Consider the following 22,347-nt stretch of genomic DNA (forward strand, 5'->3'; position numbering starts at 1 on the left):
TGTTTCTTTTCCCTACTTACTATGGTTATTTCCTCAAATCTATTTTAATCTGTCTGTAACATGGGTTACTTAGCATGTGCAACAGACATTATATTGTGCATGTATAATTTGTACATCAACTAGCATTATTTTATCGCTAAAAGAAAACAAAGAAATACAGTCTCTTTTATGTTTCTTTAAATTCATCAGATTGTAGTGAAAGGTTTCCTCCGAGCACATTGAGAAGTGTATTTCACAGTGTCATATTTCCACTCCACTTGATCTGCCTTCTCGAGAGGAGAAGGGAACCTCTTCTCACTCATCCTATTGCTTACTATGCTCTTTCTCTGCTTTGCCTATTCCAAGCTGTCTTTTATGCAAGAACTTCCTTCCTGGTAAGAAAACAACTTTTAGCCACCCACTGAAGGGTAGGTATGCCAGCAGCAAATGTTATTAGCAACCATCACCCAAAAAAGTCAAATTTACCCTTCATTCATGATAGGTTTCTTTAAAACTTTCTAAAATGCATTTTTTTATTTTATTTGTTTGAGTGCTTTGCCTGAATGTATGTTTGTGCACCACATGTATGGCTGGTTCCTGCATAGGTCAGTAAAAGACATCAAATTCCTTGGAACTGGAGTAATACATAGTGTGACCCACTCCATAGATACTGGGGCTTAGACCTGGGTCCTCTGAAAAAGCAGCAAATGTATTTACATTTTAAGTCATCTTTCCAGGCCCCAGGGAGTAAGACTCTGGGTTGAGGGTTCTTTGCTCTGGCATTTGAAAACTACTGTGCACTTCTGTTTTCTGGGAAGAAATTATCTGTCACTTGAAACACTTTTCTCTAAATCTGTTTCCTTGGGGCATTCATAGCACCTTCTTTTCCTAGTTTTCAGAAACTTAATTTTGATAGTTATCTACATGAACTTACTTGGATTTATCTTATTTGGAGTTTGCTTGATTTTTTGAATCTATAGATTGATGTCTCTTGGCAAGTTCAAGAAATTTCCAGATATTGTTTTTTGAGCACTCTCTAACCCCATTTATTTTCTACTTGCAGAACTGAAGTAACATGTGTAATACTTTGTATCTTGAGTTATCTCCATAGTTTAGGTGTTAAGAGCTTGGTCATCAAACTGGTACTTTTAGCAGGGAATGGAACTTTTAGGCGGTAGTGTCCTAATGGGAAGTTAGGTTATGAGAGTGTGACTTAAAAGGGAATATTGAGGCTCTAGCTTCTCTGTTACAGTTCCTTGCTGCCATTCCCTAATAAGCTTCCCTACCACATACTTCCATCATGATTTCCTACCTTCTAGGGGATCAAAGAAGCAATATTAAACAGTCATGACCTATGGCTTCTGAAGACATGGATCAAAACAAAGATTTCATCTTTATAAGATGTCTTGTCTCAGTATTTTTAGCAGTGACAGAAGACAAACATGACACTGGTAACCAGTCCTTGGCTGAGACTCTGTTTAATTTTTCAACCTACTGTCTTTACTATTCACATTGGACAGCTTATTTTACTCTGTCTTCTGGTCACTGAGTCTTTTTTCTGTCCATTTTATTCTACTTATGTGCCCAACCACTGAGCACTTATTTTGGGTACTGTACTTTTCCATTATAAAATTTCCATTTAATACTAATTTTTATGGCATCTCTGTTCTGTGACTACATTTTTTTGCATTTGTTTCAAGAAGCTCATAATTGCTCACTGAAGCATTTTGCCATGGCTGCTTAAAATTCTTAATTAGATAAAAGTAAGACCTCTGTCATCTAAGTGTTGACATATGCACTCATTTCCTAGGGTTGTTATAACAACCTACCACAAACTGGGTGAGAGAAAAGAATAGTAATTGGTTGTCTCACACAGTGCTGAAAGCTGGAATTTTAAAATTTATATGTCAGCAAGGTCAGGTATCCTCTGAACCCCATGGTGAGTTTTTTGCTGCCTTTTATTTTTTTTTGATGATATGCTGGCAATATTTGGCATTTCGTGGCTTACAGGTCAATAATTCTTTGGGTTTATCATAACGGGGTTCTTTCTTACAATGACACCAGTTATGAATTAACCAATATCTCATCAAAACCAATCATATCTGTAATGTTCCTGATTCCAAATAAGGACACATTTAAAATTTTATGAAAAGCGCAGTTAAGTATATAGCAGCATTATATATTCTCTTCTTGCTTTCAGTCTGAGCTCTTTCTGGCTTTTGACATTTTGGGGAGCATAAATTTTTTGTGTCATAGTTTATAACACTTTGAACCTCAATTTTGGTTGCTTTTTTGACAGTGCTCTGGCAAAGGAAAATGGAAATATTGTCTTATTATTGCCAAGTGTGGATAAAAATCCTTAAGTGCCTCTCCTGACATATAGGAAAAGGAGACCACTGCAACTCTTAGGAGTAGGTGGGAATTTTTTTTTTACAGAGTCTCCATGATTTCTACTGTAGGGACTTTTGTATCTCTGTGGAATATTTCTATGAGGCCCTCACTAACACATGTCATTGAGACTGCAGGGTTTTCTGCCATGTTCAAGTGGAAATAGAAATCCATGCCTCTTGCTTGATCTTCCTGCCACCATCTTAATAAACAGTTGGTGTCCCTTTTTATATTGCAAGGGTCCATGAGGATTCCTATCCTTATTGGCAAGAGTAGAGTGAGATTACAATTTTGCCCATGAATTTGGGTAGAAAACACTTGTTATTACTTAAAATTTTTCATTTTGATAGCTTATTTCTTTACTGGAAAGCCTTTACCACTAATGTGTCTGAAGCAAATAAATAAAGGTTTCATATAGGATAGTTGAAGCAAAATTAACATACATGGAATTCATTACTTCACAATTTGTTAGACCTGAGTCATCAACCATCTCATTTTTTTCCCACATTTTTCTCTTTATGTGTGATTTATAACTGAGTGTTTAAATGTATTTAGTGGGAGGAATAGGGATAGGTGTATTTATTCTGCTTAGCCCCCAATAGAACTGAATTTGCTTTTGTGACTTAAAATGATGGAACTTTTTTGTTTAGTGATATCTGTGTCTAATTATATATCTTTACCCTTTACCTATTTCATTTTTTAACAAAAGTATTTTATTTCTTATAATATAATCTATTTTTAGTTATTGTAATTTGTGTCACTCTTTTCCTATTTATTTCATTCATCACTTCTGCATATCTTTGTTCTTAAAGTTACAGAGCATTTGAATTTTTTTGTTTTTGTTTTTGTTTTCTTGAGACAGGATTTCTCTGTATTGTTTTGGAACCTGTCCTGGTAGATCAAGCTGGTCTCGAACTCACAGAGATCTGCCTGTGTCTGCCTCCAGAGTGCTGGGATTAAAGGCGTGCACCACCAACGCCTGGCGCGTTTGAATTTTTATTAACTTATAATACAACATGTTAGAATTATATGTTATAGATAATGTATGCTATATATGTATAACTATACATAATATATAACATAAAAATATGTTAAAACTTTACTATTCAATTCCTTCATTTTCAAGTATAATTTATTTTCTGCTTATTAAACTCTAGTATAACTGTGATTTCAAAATGACATCACTACATGATAAATGGGTTTAGGAAGAAGACAAAGAGATAAAACCCTTTTTACACATAGGAGAGATGGGAGACTTTCCATCTCCTCTCTGCTGATTCCATGAGTCATGGCCTCTTGTACCTTTCATTATGAGGTCACAAGAAGATCTCGACCTGAGAACTCCAGCTGTATGCCAGCTACTGGACTACATGACCCTTGTGCTGTGGAATCACTTCAAGTTTTGTTCTGCTCCAGCTTCTAGCAAGGCCTCTTTAACAATAGGCCTGCAGTTCTAGATATTACATTTGCCTGAAAGTCTTCACTGAGGACTGTCTATACCAGATTCAGTACTAAAGGATATTCTTTTGTCAAGGTAACACGAAAAACTCTGAATCTCATGGCAAGTTTGCTATTGAAGAGGCCCAGAATGGAAGTGGAAACCACACAGCAGATTTTGCCTTTCTTTTTCTTTAGAACTAGGATGGTAAGGGACAATAAAGACTCTTCTGCTGCCTAGCTACGCTTCAATGTGTTTCTTATTTGTAACTTCCTACTGTAGATTTACATTATTTAAATTTTCAACTTTGAATTATAATACTGGCTTTTCATTTTTTAATATCTTGACTCCTTCACTGTAAATATGTTGACTCCTTCTAGACAAAAGGCATTACAGAAATAATTTAATTATTAGGAGATTAGGAGATACGTTTTAAGTGTTTCATAAATGATAACTGTAGTCTTGGCAAATAATTTAGACACAACTTATGGATAAAGACTTGCCTTACTCTGAGTAATACCAGAAAGTAATTGTTTCCCTAGCTTCTGCCTCTCATTCTTCATTCATGAATAATCTTTACCTATTGGTCGCATCTACTTTGCAGCCTTAGCCTGCTTGAATCTGTAGTGACTCTGTTGTGCTAATTTTGCAAAGTGATACTTACTTATTTGTCAGCAACCGATAGTCTGCCACTTTAGTGCATAAATCAAGTATTTGATCCAAAACTTCTGCACATATCCCATAATGCTTCTCAAAGCGTGCTTGAGCTCTTTCAACGGCGATCTTTTCATGAGTTTCCTTTTCCCTCAAAGTTTGTTCTGCAAAATCAATCTTGGCTTGTTTGGCAAGAGCCTAAGAGAGCAAAAATGAACTAAGTCATTATTATTATGCAAGTATTCTTATGAAGATAATGTCATAATACAAAGAAAACCCTTTAAATAGAATGAAACTCCTTTTATATCAGGGTTTAACTGATCAATGATCAGTTTTCATTCCTTAATACACTAAGTATTGGTAACAGCAAGAATAGTGTTTTAGGCTCCATGGTTAGCTCATCAACAAAACAGACTACAGTGGACAGTGGTATGGATAGGAAAAGGTCAGTGTCACAAGAATAAATTGGATTTTAGGCTTTCCTGAAGGTGTCTCAATTACATCATTTACTAAGAGTCAAATGTCACAGAGAAATGGTTAGGCTGGGTCAGCTGGCCCTAACACATCTGTGACCAGGGTCCACTTCACCAGGAGCACACTCTGCTTTGACCACTGTACTTCCCTTTTCAGTATTAACTTACCGATTGGCTAAATATGTGGTAATTAGATTTTAGTGCTTTGAGATAACCCACTTGATAGACACATTTTAAGTGTGTTTAAGTTCTAGCTGCCTTAGTTTTTATAAATATATAATGTTCATTTGTAGAAACATCTATGTCTACAAAAAGCAGTTAGATATTTAAGCACTTCATCACCACCTTTTTCTTGGTTCATATGGCGACAATCGTTTTGTTTAGATCGCTCTTTACATAAGATGTGGTTGGACAAGCAGAAAGCAACACAATGCTTAGTTGGAGGGATCCAGATGATCAAGTGCCGCCTTGGAGAAGACTTTACCAGATGCTTCAGATATCAACTTTTGTGTTAAACTGACTCACTAATGAAATCTCTCACCTTTGACTTAATTCAGCCAGTAGACAATAAAAATAAATGTAGGCTTCAGAGGAACTGCCTACAAATTCAAGCCCCAGTTTGTACACAGAATTCAAGTTCAAGGTATTTGAGAACTTGAACAAATCATTTACCACTCCCTCCACCAAGTATCTGTTTCCTCAAAGGAGGGATATTAATAATTTTAATATACCCCCTCCAAAATTAGCTGAGCCATTTCATCTGAACAAGTAGTTTTAAAACACAATACTGCTGATAAATGGTAAGATTTATGATAATCAGTGTGGGCAGTGGTGGCACACACCTTTAGTCCCAGTACTTGGGAGGCAGAGATAGGCAGATCTGTAAGTTCAAGACCTGCCTGGTCTACACACTGATTTCTGGGACAGCCAAAGCTACACAGAGAAACCCTGTCTCTCTCTCTCTCACACACACACAAATATTTATGATAATTGATTGCTTTGGAAAGTTCATCATTTGTATTACTGTTGCTGTCTTATTTAGCATGTTTATTTTTAATTTCACTGGGATGGATTTTCTCTAAGATCAGTCCAGTGTATTTGGTTGAGTCAGGAATGACACTAGAACTTTTCATTGCTGCCTTGTTTCTGAGGCCCTGTGTCCATGTAGTGTAAGTACAAGTGAGACAAGGAGTTTTATGTCGTGTTCCTTGATATCAGGAAGAGCTCGTGTGAGAAAGAAAATTCATGTTGATGAGAATTTACAGTGACAGTGACAGTGACACTAAAATAGATGGGGAAGCTGGTTCTCCATAGGGACCAAAACATTGGAAGGAAATTATAGGATTTTTCTCATGAACAACAGAACAGCTTCCATCCTGGGCTGCTGCTGGTGGTGGCTCCTTACCTCCTCCTCTTCCTCCCTCCCTCCCTCCCCCTCCTCCTCTCTCCTTTCCTTCCCTCCCTCCCTCCCTCTCTCTCCCTTCCTCTCCTCCCTCCCTCCCCCTCCCTCCTCCTCTCTTCTTTCCTTCCCTCCCTCCCTCCCTCCCTCCCTCCTTCCATTCCTGTCTCATCTTGGCTTCCTCATTGTCTGGCCTCGTTTCCATTCACCTGTTTGGTCTCCCTAGTATATTTTACCTCTGCCCTCCACTTTGTGCTAGACTCGCCATACTTTCCTATCTCATCACACAAATGTATACAGCAGCTCTAAAGAAGAAAGAGGAAATACAAAAGAAATCTGTGGATGTCCTAATTCTTAATAGTGATGAGCTTGAGCTATGGAGACCTACAGGAAGGCTCTACTCCCGACAAGCTTTTGGCTTATCTTTCTTTGTGTGTCAAACGTAGATACAGATAGTATTCATGTGTAATTTTGCAAGACTTATATATGCATAACTGTGATTTGAAGCGAATGATCATAATATTGTAATTAATTATCATTCATAACAGTAAGTGGCACCACAATATAAAATCAAGAGCTACTAGCTTAGATGAAATGTGCTTTATCGTGGAGTATCACAGAAGGAAGCAGTAAGGTGCTGAGTTGAATACCAGGTCCTTGTTTACTGAAAGTCCTGCTGTCCTGTCCAGACACAAGTGAGAATGCTTAATGACAGCAATGCAAGCTGCCTGAAACACAGGGCGCAGGAACTCTGTGTCTCTGCTATCAAGTCTGACAAATTGATGAAATAAACTTGAGTTCCCCAATGGGAAATAGACAAAAGTCAATGTAATACATGGAAAAAAGTCTATTTTTCTTTTAAGAAACCATCCACATAAAATACAGGAGAAGTAAGATGCAGTAAATGAGTAATAGATTGGATATTTTCATTTTCAAGTTTCAAAAATAACATCCTAGTGCAAAGGACATACCCAGAAGACAGATCTTGGCTTCTGGGCACTGTTCTCACTGACAATAAATTAGAGTACTCCCTACCTCCCCACAGATTATTATAGTCTAGAGGAAGGAGCAGTACGATATAGGCTTGAGAAACACAGGCCTATAAAAAAGCGATGAATTGTTTATTTAAAACTAATTTACTGAAAGAAAGCCTCTTAAAACTCTCTGTCTCAGAATAATTGCCTAAAATTGCCAATACCAGTGCCCACACTACTAACTTTCTCAAACTTCAGAAATGGGGAAGTCTCTTGGGTGTCCGAGGTAAAAACATAATGCTTCAAGGACCTGAAACTAGATAATCAGCATTGGTCTGTCAATAACATTGTATCTGAAGAAAGTGGAGAGATGTATTTTAGATACTCAGGGATAATAAAGATGAAACAAGAGTTTCACACTGACTAGCAGGTACAGAGGCACATGCTACCACCAATGTGCAGGAAATCAGAGAATGTTAATGCAGTCCTTGTGAATGCTTCCTGAGGAGCTAATGCAATTAGAACTCCTTCAAAAGCAAGCACAGTGACTGGAGATGGGTGAACCCGTGACTGGTGGCAAGCACGCATTGCTTAGGATCAAGCCAGATGGTGGAGGGTGCATTGTGTAGGGGCTGTCTCCTCCTCTGTCAGTTTTAAGCTGACGGCAAAATACGATTTTTAATGGAGATTTTATTTACCGCTTCTCGATCAAGAGCATCCTGAAAATCCTTAAGTCGTCTTTCTTCGTATTGCTTCTCTCTGAAAATTCTATTTTGCCACAAAACTTCCTTTTCGTGTCGAACATGCATGAGCTGCACGGCAATCCTGCGCTCCTGTTGCGACTGACGCATCAGCCGGTGAATCAGCTGCTCTTCCCGATAGGCCTCCTGCAAACACCAGCACCAGAGGCAATGACTTCTCAAAGCCCTGTCTAGGTCATCCACTGCACTCGTGTAAATGATGTGTGAAAGGCATGGCAGTCATCTAAGTCAGCTTCTGCCCTTTAGTTTAAATTTAACATCACAAACACACACACTCACACACACACGCACGCACACACACACACATGCATGCTCACACACTCACATGCACGTGCACACCCCCCACAAGCATGTACACAACTCACACGCACGTGTGCACACACACACTACGAAGAATTGCAATAGACTAATTATTGAGGTTTAGTAAAAATCTTTCTACAAACATTAGTATTGAAACTCTCAACTGCTTCAAATGTGTTGTTGGTTCTTTAAAATCCAGGAAAAAAACAAATCATGTGAGTTTTCAAAGTTTTCTGAACAATTGAAGCAATTCTTAATTTATAGTTACATTTTCAGAAGTTTGGAAATCAGGTATACTCACTTTACTATAAGGACTCTGTAAAGGTGACTTGGGTAAATATAGAACTGCTGTCTTTCCTGGGAGACAAGTCAAAAGTCTGTGCATGATAAGCTAAAACTCAGTGAAAGATGAAGCCTGGAGAGGTGGAAATGAACTATCACTCATTTCAGGCAATCTCAGCTGCCAGTGTGAAGCAGAAAGTGGCTGTTCTCTTGACTGTTTTCAGGAGAATGGAGGGAAGTGAATATGTAGTGGAAAAAGAAGTAACTGGGAAAAAGGATGACGGTTGCATCCTCATTTGTACTGTGTGCTTGTACAAGTAGTTCAGCTTTGCAAGGCCCTCTTTCTGATTAGATGGTAATGAACGGCTTAGGCAAAAAAAATTCCCTAAGCCACCAGAATTTCTTTTCTTTTTTTTTTTTCATTTATTTATTTATTATTTTTTTTTTAGTTTTTTTTTTAATTTTAAATAGCTTGTTTTACATGTCAATCCCAGTTCCCTCTCCCTCCCCTCCTCCCGCACTCCCCTTCCACCCTCCCTCCCACCCTATTGCCACATACTTCCACATAGGGGATGTCTAGAGTCTATCATTTTACTCTTGGTAGGGTCAAGGCATTCCCCTAAGAGTCCAGGCTGAGAGAGCATCTCTCTTTGTGCTATAGGCACATGAAGACAGATTGTATACCAGGAATAGACACTGATCCACAGCTCAGAGCCCCATAGGTTGTCCAGGCCTTCTCACTGACAATCACATTTGGGGGGTCCAGATCAGTCCCATTCTGGCCTCCCCACTGTCGGTCTGGGGTCCAAGAGCACTCCCTGTTCAGATCAGCTGTCTCTGCTGGTTTTGCCAGCCCATTCTTTGCCAATTTGCTCATCATTCCTCTCTCTCTGTCACTGGTTTCCTTGGGTTCAGTTCAGTGCTTAGATGTGTGTTTGCCTCTGCTTCCATCAGTCCCAGGATGAAGGCTCCCGGATAGTTATAGACATCAAGTTCATTATCAGGAATGGGCATTCGAGGTGGTCCTTCCACTATTGCTTAGCTTGCCAATTGATGTTATACCTTTAGATCACTCGAGGTCACTCTGGTGCCTGATCTGTCTTCGATCCTATGATTCCCTCTTCCCCCTATTCTACCCCCACCCCCTCAACTTCCTGTTCCCCCATGACCAACTCCCTTCCTCCACCCTGAACGCGCCCGATCTCGTCTGATCTCGGAAGCTAAGCAGGGTCGGGCCTGGTGAGTACTTGGATGGGAGGCCACCAGAATTTCTTTGTCTAAATAGAGGTATCATATGGGAAAGGGGGGAATTGTAGTTTTCAGTGGAGACTTGAAAGAATATCAGTGTTTCTAATTTAACGCCCAACAACTCAATGATTTGTAGGGACACTCCTGGGTCAATAATGACACTGTCTCACTTTGCAGTTTGGCACTATAGGAGGAATACTCTACATTTTTTCAGAAGAAAAATGCAAATAACACTCTAAAGTAAATGCTGAAACCTGAACTTTTGGCTTATTTTAAAATTTTAAGCCAAAGTTCAACCGAAAATGAATAAGACATTTCTTCTGTTCATATGATGTCTTAGATAAAGTCATGAACAACTTCACAATAGGTGTTCTAAAAATATGTCATTGGTAATAATTTTTATTCCCTTATTATCCACTACTAAAAAAGAGCAGAATGCAAAAATGGCCACACTTTCTTCCCTTCAGTTATTCATATCTCTTTGTTGTGACTTTATATGAACAATGAATGGTAAGAATCCATTGTTCAAAAAAATGAAAAAAAAAGAATCCATTGTTCTACTCCTTAAATATGGTGTGACTACTAACTTGAACTGATAACCAAGACATCAGCCAGAAACAGCCATAAAACAGCAAAACAGAAACAACCATAAAGACATCAAAAGGCCCTTGAGGTTTGGCTTCTAAATTTATTGTAACAGTCATTGTGTACATGACCTGATGTCTTAGAAAATGGAAGATTTTAAGAGACTGTACTTGTCTTCTAGTCAGGATCCCGTCAGGTTTTGAGGTCAGGCAGTACCAGTCTGCCATCAAACAAGGCCTTAACAGCCCAGCCAAAAGAAGCAGCAAAGTTTAGCTGAGCCCAACCCCGGGTACCCACTGAATTGTGGTCTAGTTTGGATTAGACAAGCCACAGTTTCAGACATATTTTTTAATGTGAAATTGCTTTGTTAGTCTAAATGAGTTCTGTAAGATTAGGCTGTGTTTACATAGTAAGGCACTTTGGCTGTCAAAATGTATTCTGGTTAGCCATCCCTTATAAGAAACAATCTGGTTTGATGAGTCAAGTTTTGATTATTACTTTACTGAGATTAAACTGGGAAGGAGAGAGAGAGAGAGCACATTGTGGGATGGCTGCATCAATGCTGAGTGGCTGACTGTGTTAAGTTTCAGTTTGAATACCTATAAGGACCTTCATATAAAAGCTAAGTGGGAAAGATTTTGTTGCTGTTGTTCTGTATAGAAGCAGTTCACATTTCAGAAATGGATTGTTTACTATTTCAGTGAAATGTAAGATAGTTTCTCATATCAACTAAGATATGTGACGGTTGCTGGTAGGGAAGGCAACAACCCAAGAACATAGATGCATTATCCTGTATTTGGAGTGGATAAATGAAAACAATTGGACTCACTTCTATCTTAATTGTATTTACATATTTGGGGAAGATTTCAAAGAACATGCAATCTAGAATAGCCTCAGTTTGATTACAGGCTTTCCCACTGCTGTAAATTAAGAAAAACAGCATACAAAAGAAAGACGCCATTTGACAGAGGGTTTTTTTTAATTAGGGAAAGGGATCATAGAAAGGGGAAAGGGGAGGGGTGAGACTGGTCTCCAAGGACAGGAGCAGCAGGAGAAAGAGGGGCAGAGGGAAAGGGCAGATGAGGGAGAGGGAGGGAGGGAGGGAGAGAGAAGCAGACCGACAGAAAGAGGGAGAGAGAAGAATAGGAGGTGGGTAGGGTCCTTTCAAAAGGGAACATACTGGATGTGCACAGGTGGTGCTCTTAATGGCTACAGCTGAGGGCATATCCTGTCAGAACCCCAAGGACAGGCCAGAATGCTAATACCTACTTCTCCCATGTGGCAAAATTAGTAGTTTTCTTGAGTCATCATTAACCAGCTTTCCTTTGGCTATCATAGAGGAATGGGCCACTGTCCTACTTATGAATAACTAAGTACCCAAAGGTCTATAGTCACTAATGAGGAAGGAGAGTACTTGGAAAATTTTAAGTAAGGGTTTTGCTCTTCTGCTGAGAGGACATACCTAAGACATCTGACTCAGAGTGACAGACAAATGTATGTAAAATACTTATTTGTATAAACAGAAGACTGTGTATTCTGAGGTGCTCAGAACTTTTATAGTAGAGCTAACATCAGCTATCTCACCTCCTGTGCTTCATGGGCTATTAACTGGTCCATCAACAGCCTCCGCCGTCTTTTTTCCCTTTGCTCACGTGCAATAGCATCTTCTTCTAGACGTTTCTGGATTTTTTTAATGTAGTCGTCATCTGAATAAGTGTTTAACAAATCGGCAGCTGTCTGGTCTGTTGTTTCTATAGAAGTCTTGGATGTACTAAAGGTAACAAATTTTTGTTAGGTTTTCTTTTTTTTTTTTTTTTAAAGCTTGACTAAGGATTCAGAAATCAAACATAGTCAGCCTCAACCTATAGAGATCAGGCAGTGGGGATTCACACCTTTAATCCCTGTTCAATGTAATTACATGCCTCTTAATTATGATCATGGAAGACTTCTGGCAAAGGCTTTTTGCTGTTCGATGTTAATCTATTCATACAAGCACTGGATAAATGTGGTAGCCTATGGTTTATCTGTAGATTCCATTTGCTTTAGCTCAGTATTTAGCTCTGTCTGTCTGAGGTCCACAACACAGGTTTTTTCTTAAGTCTATCTCTTTTTTATTTAGCTCTTCTACTCTTTAGTCTAACTAGAGATTTTGGTTTCTCACCTGCGTTTTTCTATTGGCCTCTTGCTTTTTCCATTTTAAGTCAACAATATACAAATTGTAGATAATTCAAATGTCAGGGAAGACACCTCAGTGACAACAGACTAGCTATAATCAGTGTCAGCTTCTTGAGAATTCAGTACCTGTACAGATGGCCTCATTCACTATTACTCTGTTCTCACCTGCAGTGGTGCAAGTTACTCTAAGTACTCCCAGATAGACTTAGGACTTCTTAGGGTGGTGGCCCAGCCTTTGTTAGGAACTTAGCATTTCAAAGTTGATCTGATATCAAGAATCAGCATAGGTCTGATCTGGGCATCAGCACAGGTCTTCCCAATAGAAGATGAACACCTTAAGTTCAATGAAATAAATGGTTCCCTCACACTAAATTTAGAGTCATTTAAAAGCTATCATTAGAAACAAAAGAAACATGTGCATAGCAAATGAATCAGTGCTGATCTGCATATATCTTTAAAAAGCCATTGGGATGCCTCAGTACAGCTGCATAAGATATATGGTAATGTTACTTGCCAAGAAATAGTGAGTTTATACTATGAATCATGATTTTTTGTGTGTTATCACTGACACATTTAATTTAGAAAAAATAATTTATTTAGAAAAGTAAGGTCCTGTTACTAAAGTGTTTCTTGACTTAACAGCCATCAATTTTTCAGATGGGCAGAAATACTACTGCAAAAACATGCTTAATGTGAGAATGATACACATCCATTACATAGATCCTATTTGATTCTAGATCACAATTTGTAGGTTTCCTGCTTCCAACTAAATTTTGGACCCACAGGAAATACACCTTTCATGTTCTCTGTATAAACATCTGGTGTGTGCTAAATTTCAAAACTATGCAGAGGATCATTGTAAGATGTAGTTATAAAACAATATGATTCTGATTGCTGTATCCACAGCAGGTTGTATTCTAGCCTGAGAGGGAGAAGCTTAGGATAAACTTTTGAGAACCCAATAAAGACATGGTCAAAGGCAGAGCTGATCTTTGCTTATTAAGATTTAATAAAATCAAAGCCCATCATGGGCAGAGAAGGCCTCTAATCTCCACACTTGGGAGGTAAGGGCAGGTGAATTTCTGTGAGTTCAGTGCCACCATGATTAAGTTTCATGCCGTCAACAACTATATAGTGAGACCCCCACCTACAAAAATAAACAAAAATAATCCTTTGGGCCAGTGTCAAAAAACATTTTTAAGGGGTAGTACAATTAAATATTTGTAAAAGCTATGTAATCATCCAGCAAAATTCTTACTATTCCTTTACCTAAATGTGCTATTACAAAGATTCTGTTCTGGTTAAGTATAGGTTAACTGTCTCCTAAACACTGTGATTATGCTACCAAAAATCTACCTAGTTCCTGAATTCTCTGTTATTTATCAGTCAGTTTATTCATCCTTCCATTCACCCACCAATTCATGCATCAGCTCATGAGCTATCAAATACTCCAAATGCAAGGTAATGACAAGGGGCTGAAAATGTTCCATCACCTGATTCAAGCATTATATAATTCAAAAATGCATTAAAATATTACATTGTTTCTCATAAATTTATATTTGTTAGTCAGTAATTAAAGTCATTATTGAAAGACATAAAAATGCTGGCTATGTTGATTAGATCGTTTAATTAATGTCTATATATATATCAAATTATCACACCACCTGAATTTATAAAAATTAAAATGACAAAAACTCTTAAAAGAAAGCTATATGGTAGTTTCATTGAAAATATATTTATTTTATTACACAAGGGTGTCTTGAAGACAGTAGCTATGTTTTATTGGTAGCAGACTGTTTGCCAAACATTCATAGGGAGTAATGGATTTTTTACACAGGAATTGCCAGTATAAAAATTTTGTCAAATACATATTTTGAGAATTTATTGGTATGTCTATCATACCAAATGCCAACCTACCTCATACAATAAAGATCAGCTAAGCAAAAGGATTACTGATAGTATTTATTATTTGTCTAACACAAAAGAACAAAAAAAAAGCACCTGATGAATAGTGTACATGTGGGGGTACGGCCACATTTCTAGCTCCAAAGCTTTCTATTTTTTGGCAAAAGGAAAAGGGTTTGCTTTGAGATGACATCCTTTGTCATCCCTTCAGCAAAAGTGGCAACTGCTGAAACTGTTCTTCAGATGCAACTGTTCACACACACACACACACACACACACACACACACACACACACACACACACACACACACAAGGATAATAAAGAAGGGGATATCTATGCGAGAATGCGGGGATATGGAACAGATTAGAGGTAGGGTACCTGGGAGGGGCTAGAGAGAGGAAAAGGAAAGGGGAAAGTGGTTGTAATCCTACGATAATTAAAAAACATAATACAAAAGTTTAAACACTTTTTATGCAACAGGTCAGCATGAACGTTTCTAAATGATTCCAGGACATCCTCAGCTAAAATTTCAAAATGAATTTTTAAAGTAATTTGTGATTTAAAAAGGCTTTTAAAAAGTCTATTGTCCTATAACTTGGTGATTTTCTTTCTCAGTTCTCTTTAGACTAATGCTTCTCAGTAATTTTCTTTTTCTTTTTGTGGCCATCAGAGAAACTATTTGTGCAGCACACTGCAAGAGATTTCTTTCCAGATGAGGCTGCTTAGAGCGTGAGATAACTGGCTCTGTGGTGGCTCTCCAGCTGTGTCATTTCCTACATTGCCACTCTGAGAAGGGAGACTCATTCTATGCCCACTCCCAAGCTCCCTTGGAAATTTCTGGCAGGATTAAATGGAACCTTCTGGGAAACACACACACACACACACACACACACACACACACACACACACACACACACACTAAACAAACAAAACAAGAACAAGAAACAGAAAGGAATAAAAAAGAATAGCCTAGCCTAGACAAAGTGTCTCCCATGCTTGCGGATCAAAAGAATCAGTAGTATGAAAGTGATTACATTACATTATCAGAAGCAATGTATAGGTTCTGACTGTTCACCACCAAAATTCTTCATAGGAAAGATTATAGTTCATGAAGACCTTAAATACCCAAAGCAATCTGAGTAAGAAGAGAAACTCTGACAGTATTTTAATACACGATCTCAAAAACTAAGACAGAGATATGGCAGCACATCCATTATAATAAGGTTCAAAACCAGATGTACACCAGTGGAATGGAATACAGTATCCAGAAATGAATGCATGAAGCTACAGCCACGTGGGTTTTGACACAGGTACCAGACTTGCAGTGGAGGAAAGATGGCCTCCTCCACAAATACTGCTGGATAACCTGAATTTCCACATGTAAAGAGTAATACTTATTCCTTTTAATTGACAAGAAAGTCAGTTAAAAATGGCTCAAAGACCACAATGTACAACTTGTTTGAAATGACAGTGGGTATAGGTACAGGTAGGAACTTATTGTAAAGGACTCAATAGCTCTGGAAATAGTAGTAAGAATTGATGAACGGATCTGAATGAAATCCACATCTCCCACATGGCAAAAGAGACAATAAATCAGGCAGAGACAACAGTGGAATGTAGATCTTCCTTATCATCTATGCACCTTAAATTCTGGTTTTAGGGGTTGGAAACCATGCTAAGAATGGGCATGGAGATCAAAGTAGGGCATCAGGAATTTGTGCAGAAGGTAATAGAAAGGAAAATAGGTTTATTTTCAATTTTTATTTACTTTTCATATTTGACCTTCTCATTATTTCTTTCCTGACTTTCCATTCTTCACTGGACTCCATAATTCCCTCATTCAGAAACATTAAGACAGAACTAAAGTTTGTTGTTTACTCGTGGATAGTCCTTTAATATGGAATTCCTTCATATTCTGCAAAATGTAAATGTATAGAGCTTGTATAGTTTCTATTTTTAAAGACAGAAAACCCTACACAGCTCCTACAGGAATTAATTACATTACAGCCTCTGATGGATTGTTTTGAAGGATCTACAATAAGATGTTTGTATTTAGATAAATGAAGCTATTAGGGAGCACGATTTACAGAAGAAAACTCATAAAACTGCATAGCATTTGGTGAAAACGTCATTCAACAACACTTTCCTGCTATACAGAGAGTGTGGCATGAAAGAAATCAAACTAGAGTCCGATTGTGGCTTTCCTGTGGCACATTTACAATAGTGTATCAATTTTAGTAAATGTTTTAAAATATATGTGAACTCAGAAAAATAAACACAGCATAGAAAAGTACACTGACTTTACATCTCCTGATCCCCACTTTCCCAGTCTAGGTCAAAATTGCTAGTGAGTGAAAAATATGAATTTTAAGTCACATTATCTTCTTATCTTTCCTGTACACTTTAATAAACCGTCAAAGTGGAAGATCCTTCAGTAATTTTGCTACATGAACTATTTGTAAATATTCAAGGGTTAGCCATAGTACATCTGTATGATATGAAACATTGTATCCTACCTTTCTTTGGCTTGGAGATCCTTTTTTATTAGTGCTTCAAATTTCTTGATCTCATTAGCTACATCCTTTAAAGAAAAGTCACCATCAGTTTCCTGCCTTTAAAAGCCATTGAGAAACTTCATGTTCAATCAGTTTTAAATGGTAACCATAGTGCTAATTCAAACTAGTTAAGAGCAACCTTCGGGAATACTTTTATAATTTTGATTCATTATTTTAGATGAGGCTAACCTAAATCAATATAGAAACTGTCTAACCTGTAGCACTTAATTCATGTTTCTATCTCTCTCTTTTTAAAATTATATATGGAAATGTATGCACATATACCTGTGTGTGTGTGTGTGTGTGTGTGTGTGTGTGTGTGTGTGTGTGTGTGTACGTACAGTCTACTTCCCCTGTGGAGGTGACAGGACAACCTCCAGTTTTAATTCTAGCCTTCAATCTTGTTTTAGACAGGAACCCTTATTCACTGCTGGAAATTCTGGAAATTCTCCTGTCTTTGGTCCCATTTCACAACAGGAGAACTGGGATTACAGACACACGCTACCACATGTCTGCTTGGTAGGTTAGCTACTGAGCCATCTCCCCAGAAGAGTCTCATTTTAATAGTGCACCAAATGTAGTCAAAGAAGTTGAAGTGTATCAGAGCCCATGCTTTTTAAATAGAAATATTTCCTGAAGTGTGTGTGTTAGCTGTTTTAAACATTTCTCATGTCACCTCACTTACTCTATAAACTTTCCTAAATATTTTCAGCTCATGTTTATGTACTATAATCTTTATTAATAGACTTTCATCAACTCAGGTAAATTTACTTTTTAACTATAAAAATGGATCCAGAAAAACATGTGGATAATATTCCTAAAATCCAAGTATAAGGTGTTTCATTAGAATTTTTAAAATAACACATAAATTAATATAAGATACAATGGGTTTAGGGATGAGAGCCATAGGCCAATGTCTTTTTCATCTGCACCCATGCACTACATAAAATATGTCAGCATTTAGGTTTCAGTTTCCTCATTTATAAAGGGAAGAAGTTAGTACTATACTGACGGAAACATGTGCATGTCAATAAAATGTGAATTGCCAATCCATATCTTGACCTATGTTGAATTAATGATAGCTACTGCAACCTTTCTTAGGTCAACAAAAAATATAAACCCTATGTTGAATTAATGATAGCTACTGCAACCTTTCTTAGGTCAACAAAAATATAAACAATCAGAAATTATCATGATATATAGTATTGCTTTTCCATGACATAACTAGATTTTTATCCTATTGGAATGTTGACACTCAGTGTGGTCTAGTAAAATATCTCCAGTGCAGGCATTTTAGCCTAAAATGTGTTAACAGCAAAACGTCAATTAACATTTCTGGGATTCGTAGCAAACCACAATTGCATGGTAAAGAGGAATGGTGTATTCGCAACTGCATCATATTAGACTTCATATAAACAGGAGAGTCCAAGCAGTCATTTCGGTGTTGGAAGTTTGAGCTCTCTGGCCTAAAGTAACATCCCACTACTGAACAAACAATAGCAAAATGAATTGGATATGCACAAGCTGGGGCAATTTTGGATAAGAATAGGAAGGACCAAGGATACTTGGTAAAGAAAGTAAGAAACTCTAGAAGGTTTGTATACATTACACAGAAAAACCATTGTTTGTTTAAGAGAAATTCAAGACAACAGCAAATGGCCACAACATACCTCTGCCTCTTTTTTCTTTTTCATCATTTTTTGAGCCTCCAGTGCTTTCAGAGTTCGATTTGGTTCAGGCTTAGGGATCTGTATAATGGCTGCTTGGATTTTGGCCATTATCTCATTTTGTCGTCTTCTGTTTAAACGTTGCTGAGTATGGCATATATATTAATTTATTTATTCTGCTTGTCAAGATAATAGTCATGTAACATGTACATATATATAAAGCATCTATTGAAAATTTCAGAACTTAGCAATTGACCAATGCACAAGGTGTCACAATTCTATAGTGTTAGGAAGTCATTATCAACATTATTTACATTGAAATCATGATGCTAAAACACAATGTTGAAATGTTAGCATTATGACTAAATGATGTCTGTGTTGTTATTGTGTGTCGATACAACATAGTCAGGGGCTCTAAATATAAAGAAGATTATGATTCTTTCCCAATACCACCTTCATGACCAGCCCAATCATGAGAATACATTCTCTACAGATGAAACAGTTGTCCATAGAAAAGACAGCTTCCCCAAATGGTCCACCTACACGTGAGTTCAGTGCAACCTCAACTTCTGGCCTGACACTAAAATAAAAGCATCATTGGATTATCTCTTAAGAAGACAGACAACAATTATTTTAAGGAAAATATAAACAGAATGATGTAACTGAGAGAAAAATATTTAAAATATGATAAAATAAAACTAAATATCTTACAAAAACCATAACAAAAGTGTAGTCTTCACTACTAATTACTACTAGAACTAAATTCACTAATTTCTACATCCATAGACAAGAAAATTTAATCAACCACTAAAATTCAGAAATTACAATTTTAAAGTTTTTATTCCACTTTCTAAAAAATGTGATTTTTTAAATTTAATTGCCATATGTTTATTTCTTTTTCTTAAGAAAACCAGGAAAGTACAGGCTTTGTCTTATTTACCTCCTATGGCCAAGTTTTATATTTTCTCTCCCACAGTAACCCACAACCTTTGTCTTTCGTTTCTTTGGAGATTTCTTGCATTCAGCTTGGCTTTTCAAGCCTGGACTGGCTGGTTCAATGCCAATGGAGTCCCAACACTTGACCTCAGCTTAGAACACTGGACTTAGAGTGTCCAATTTCTACCACGTGAGGGCATCAAAGAGTGACAGAAGGCTTTCTACAGTTTGCCTCTAGAGTGTTTCCCTCTTTCCTCACAAAAAGATGACTCAGGGTACATTAATTTCTTATCATCTTAATCAATTTAAGAAGCAAGTTTCAAATGGAATAGGAAGAACCATAATCCCACTGCCTGTAGTTTACACATTCCATATATCCAGCCCTTAAATCTTTTAAAAGTCTTTAATGAGTTTTGCTCTCCTGTGTCTTTAAAGACACAGATCATTAAAGACTTTTCAAAGAGATTTGAGAAGCAGCGATGAGTTACACAAAGTAGTTGTCAAGTAGAGTGAAGCTAAGATAGTCAAGATAGTTGGAAAGGGAAGTAAGCAGAGAAGTAGCCTATCAAAAAGAAACAGAGCAGGATATGGAGTCTTGGGGATTGCAGAAAAAAAAAAGGACAGAGAAGGGCATGGGTCTGTTTCACAGGGATACAATGGTAATGTAGCTAGTAGCAAATCACTTCCCAAAGGAGCTGAGGCACAGATTTCATCCAGTGAAAGAAAAGTTGTCCCGCTAGGCAGCTGATAGTTCTCAGCCTGCAGTGCAGGTGAAAGTGAGAGAGAATGAAGATGGAGAGAAGGAAATATGTGAAGAGGATGATTATAGCAAGGCAAGGCAAAGCCATATATCATGACATGCAATATATCTACACAGCTGCTTATGCAATGTGCTCTTACTACAGGCAGAAATAAATCACAATAGTATACTAGGTACTAATGAATTTCGAGAATAAAACGTTCTATAGAACCTTTTCGATATTAAAGTGTCTTTGCTCTTCCTCGAGTTTTTGGAATTTTTCAAACTTCTCAAAATGAATTCGGGCAAGATCTTCTTTCATTTGTTTACATTTTTCTTGAAACCTGCATGTAACCCGCATCAGATTGAAATCAGTTTGGCGTGGTATCAGGTTTTTAAGTCTCTAAATGAAGAAAGCATTTCAAAGGTCTCTGTTACTGGAGAATAAAAGGTATACTGGCATTGCAATTACATGTAAGGTTTTGTATTAAAGATCAATTTTATACACATCACTATGGTTGATAGTTAAGCTAAAACTATGTTATTCATGTCAATCACTAAAGTCTTTAATTGTGTATGGACAACAAGATAATATTCATATCCCTTCTTATAAAATAGCACCATATATATTGACATTTTTGACTGATCTTGATTTCATTTTCTTTCCTTGATCAAAAGACCTCTTTACTTTTGATCCTCACACAATGTCCAGTTCTTCCCCAGAATTTTTCCGTAAACTAACAATTACCTCAGTATCTATGAAGTTCACACTTCCTTTGAACTTCTATTTCCCAAGCTATTGCTTTTCTTATTTCCTTTCCCTCCATATTTCTTGAGAAGATTCTCTGTCCTCCCTTCTCCCTCATCTTTAAATCACTATGACGTATACCACTCTTCAGAAACATTCTTCCCTTACTAGCTGATATGCAAACATGAAGTGGGTTGGGACTTTCCCCGTGTCATTCACTTACAAGTGCTTGGCATGAAATGGGAACTCAATAAATATTTACATAATGGATGATCCACTCTGGAAAGTTCCTTGCATAATGTCTTCTTTAAGCTACACAAAAGTCCAGTGTCATGGCAGGCAGAAATAATCACCCTTGTTTATACAGCTGGAAAAACTGAGTTAAAAGTTTCTCAGTGACTGAATTGAGTTTACCAAGCTTGTACATGAAGAGGAACCCAGTACTGAGTTACTTAGCAGGATTACTTAGCCTAATCTAGCACGCAGCCTGCCCATGGGGTCTCAGTTTACTTTGCTACCAGATTAATAGTGGTATCCAATTAAGGTAGAACAATTTGGAAATGGAGGTAACTCTCACCATTGTTATTATTCCATTGTTACTCTGTAAATTAAAATTTAAAATTGACCTATTTACATTTCTATCGAGGCCTTTGTATGAGTGCAGCACTGACTACTAATCCAGAAGCCTGGAAAAATTTAGCATGTGCTTCACTCACCTCAAAGAAAATCAAAGGAACTGGAGAACTGGAGAGAATTGCAAACTAAAACGTGCTAAAATTTCATCAAAATGCATTTTCTGAATATCTAAAATGATTATTTTGCTAGGCATTTTCCTTGAATTTGAAGTACGCAAACCGTAAGGCCACATGAAAAACCGATCAGGAATAGTTAACTAGTAGGGTAGGCACCAAGAGGTTAACACATGCGCCCTAGTAGTCACAAAGGAAGAATCCATGTGATCTGGATCAACATCAGAGACGGGAAAAGAAATATTGGGAAGGAGGAGAAACGAGATTGGGGTGTTTGGGTGGAAGAAAGGGCAGGGGTAGTCTAGACATGTTCAAGGACACCCTTTCAATGAACTTGTGCTGAGTAATATAGAGAAATAACTTTGAGGTTGTTTAGTGAATGACTGAGAAG

General features: G+C 37.4%; 1 protein-coding gene across 5 annotated transcripts in view; it reads right to left on the bottom strand.

Moving 5' to 3' along the window:
• Spef2 (sperm flagellar 2) overlaps nt 1–22,347 on the bottom strand; it is a 169,549-nt gene that overhangs the window by 120,642 nt on the left and 26,560 nt on the right. For 3 of the 5 annotated variants that reach the window (XM_040757663.1, XM_040757660.1, XM_040757662.1), the window contains exons 4-8: nt 18,788–18,928; nt 17,079–17,143; nt 12,066–12,252; nt 8,004–8,192; nt 4,470–4,657 (exon numbers count right to left, since the gene is read on the bottom strand). In XM_040757663.1, the coding sequence (XP_040613597.1) occupies nt 4,470–4,657; nt 8,004–8,192; nt 12,066–12,252; nt 17,079–17,143; nt 18,788–18,928 (770 nt within the window). Of the gene's footprint in view, nt 1–4,469; nt 4,658–8,003; nt 8,193–12,065; nt 12,253–17,078; nt 17,144–18,787; nt 18,929–20,691; nt 20,863–22,347 lie in introns of those variants that run through there. The other 2 variants (XM_013119022.3, XM_040757661.1) reach the window with 2 other exon arrangements.

Source organism: Mesocricetus auratus, unplaced genomic scaffold, assembly GCF_017639785.1.
Source record: "Mesocricetus auratus isolate SY011 unplaced genomic scaffold, BCM_Maur_2.0 Super-Scaffold_100015, whole genome shotgun sequence".
NCBI classification, from domain to species: Eukaryota; Metazoa; Chordata; class Mammalia; order Rodentia; family Cricetidae; genus Mesocricetus; species Mesocricetus auratus.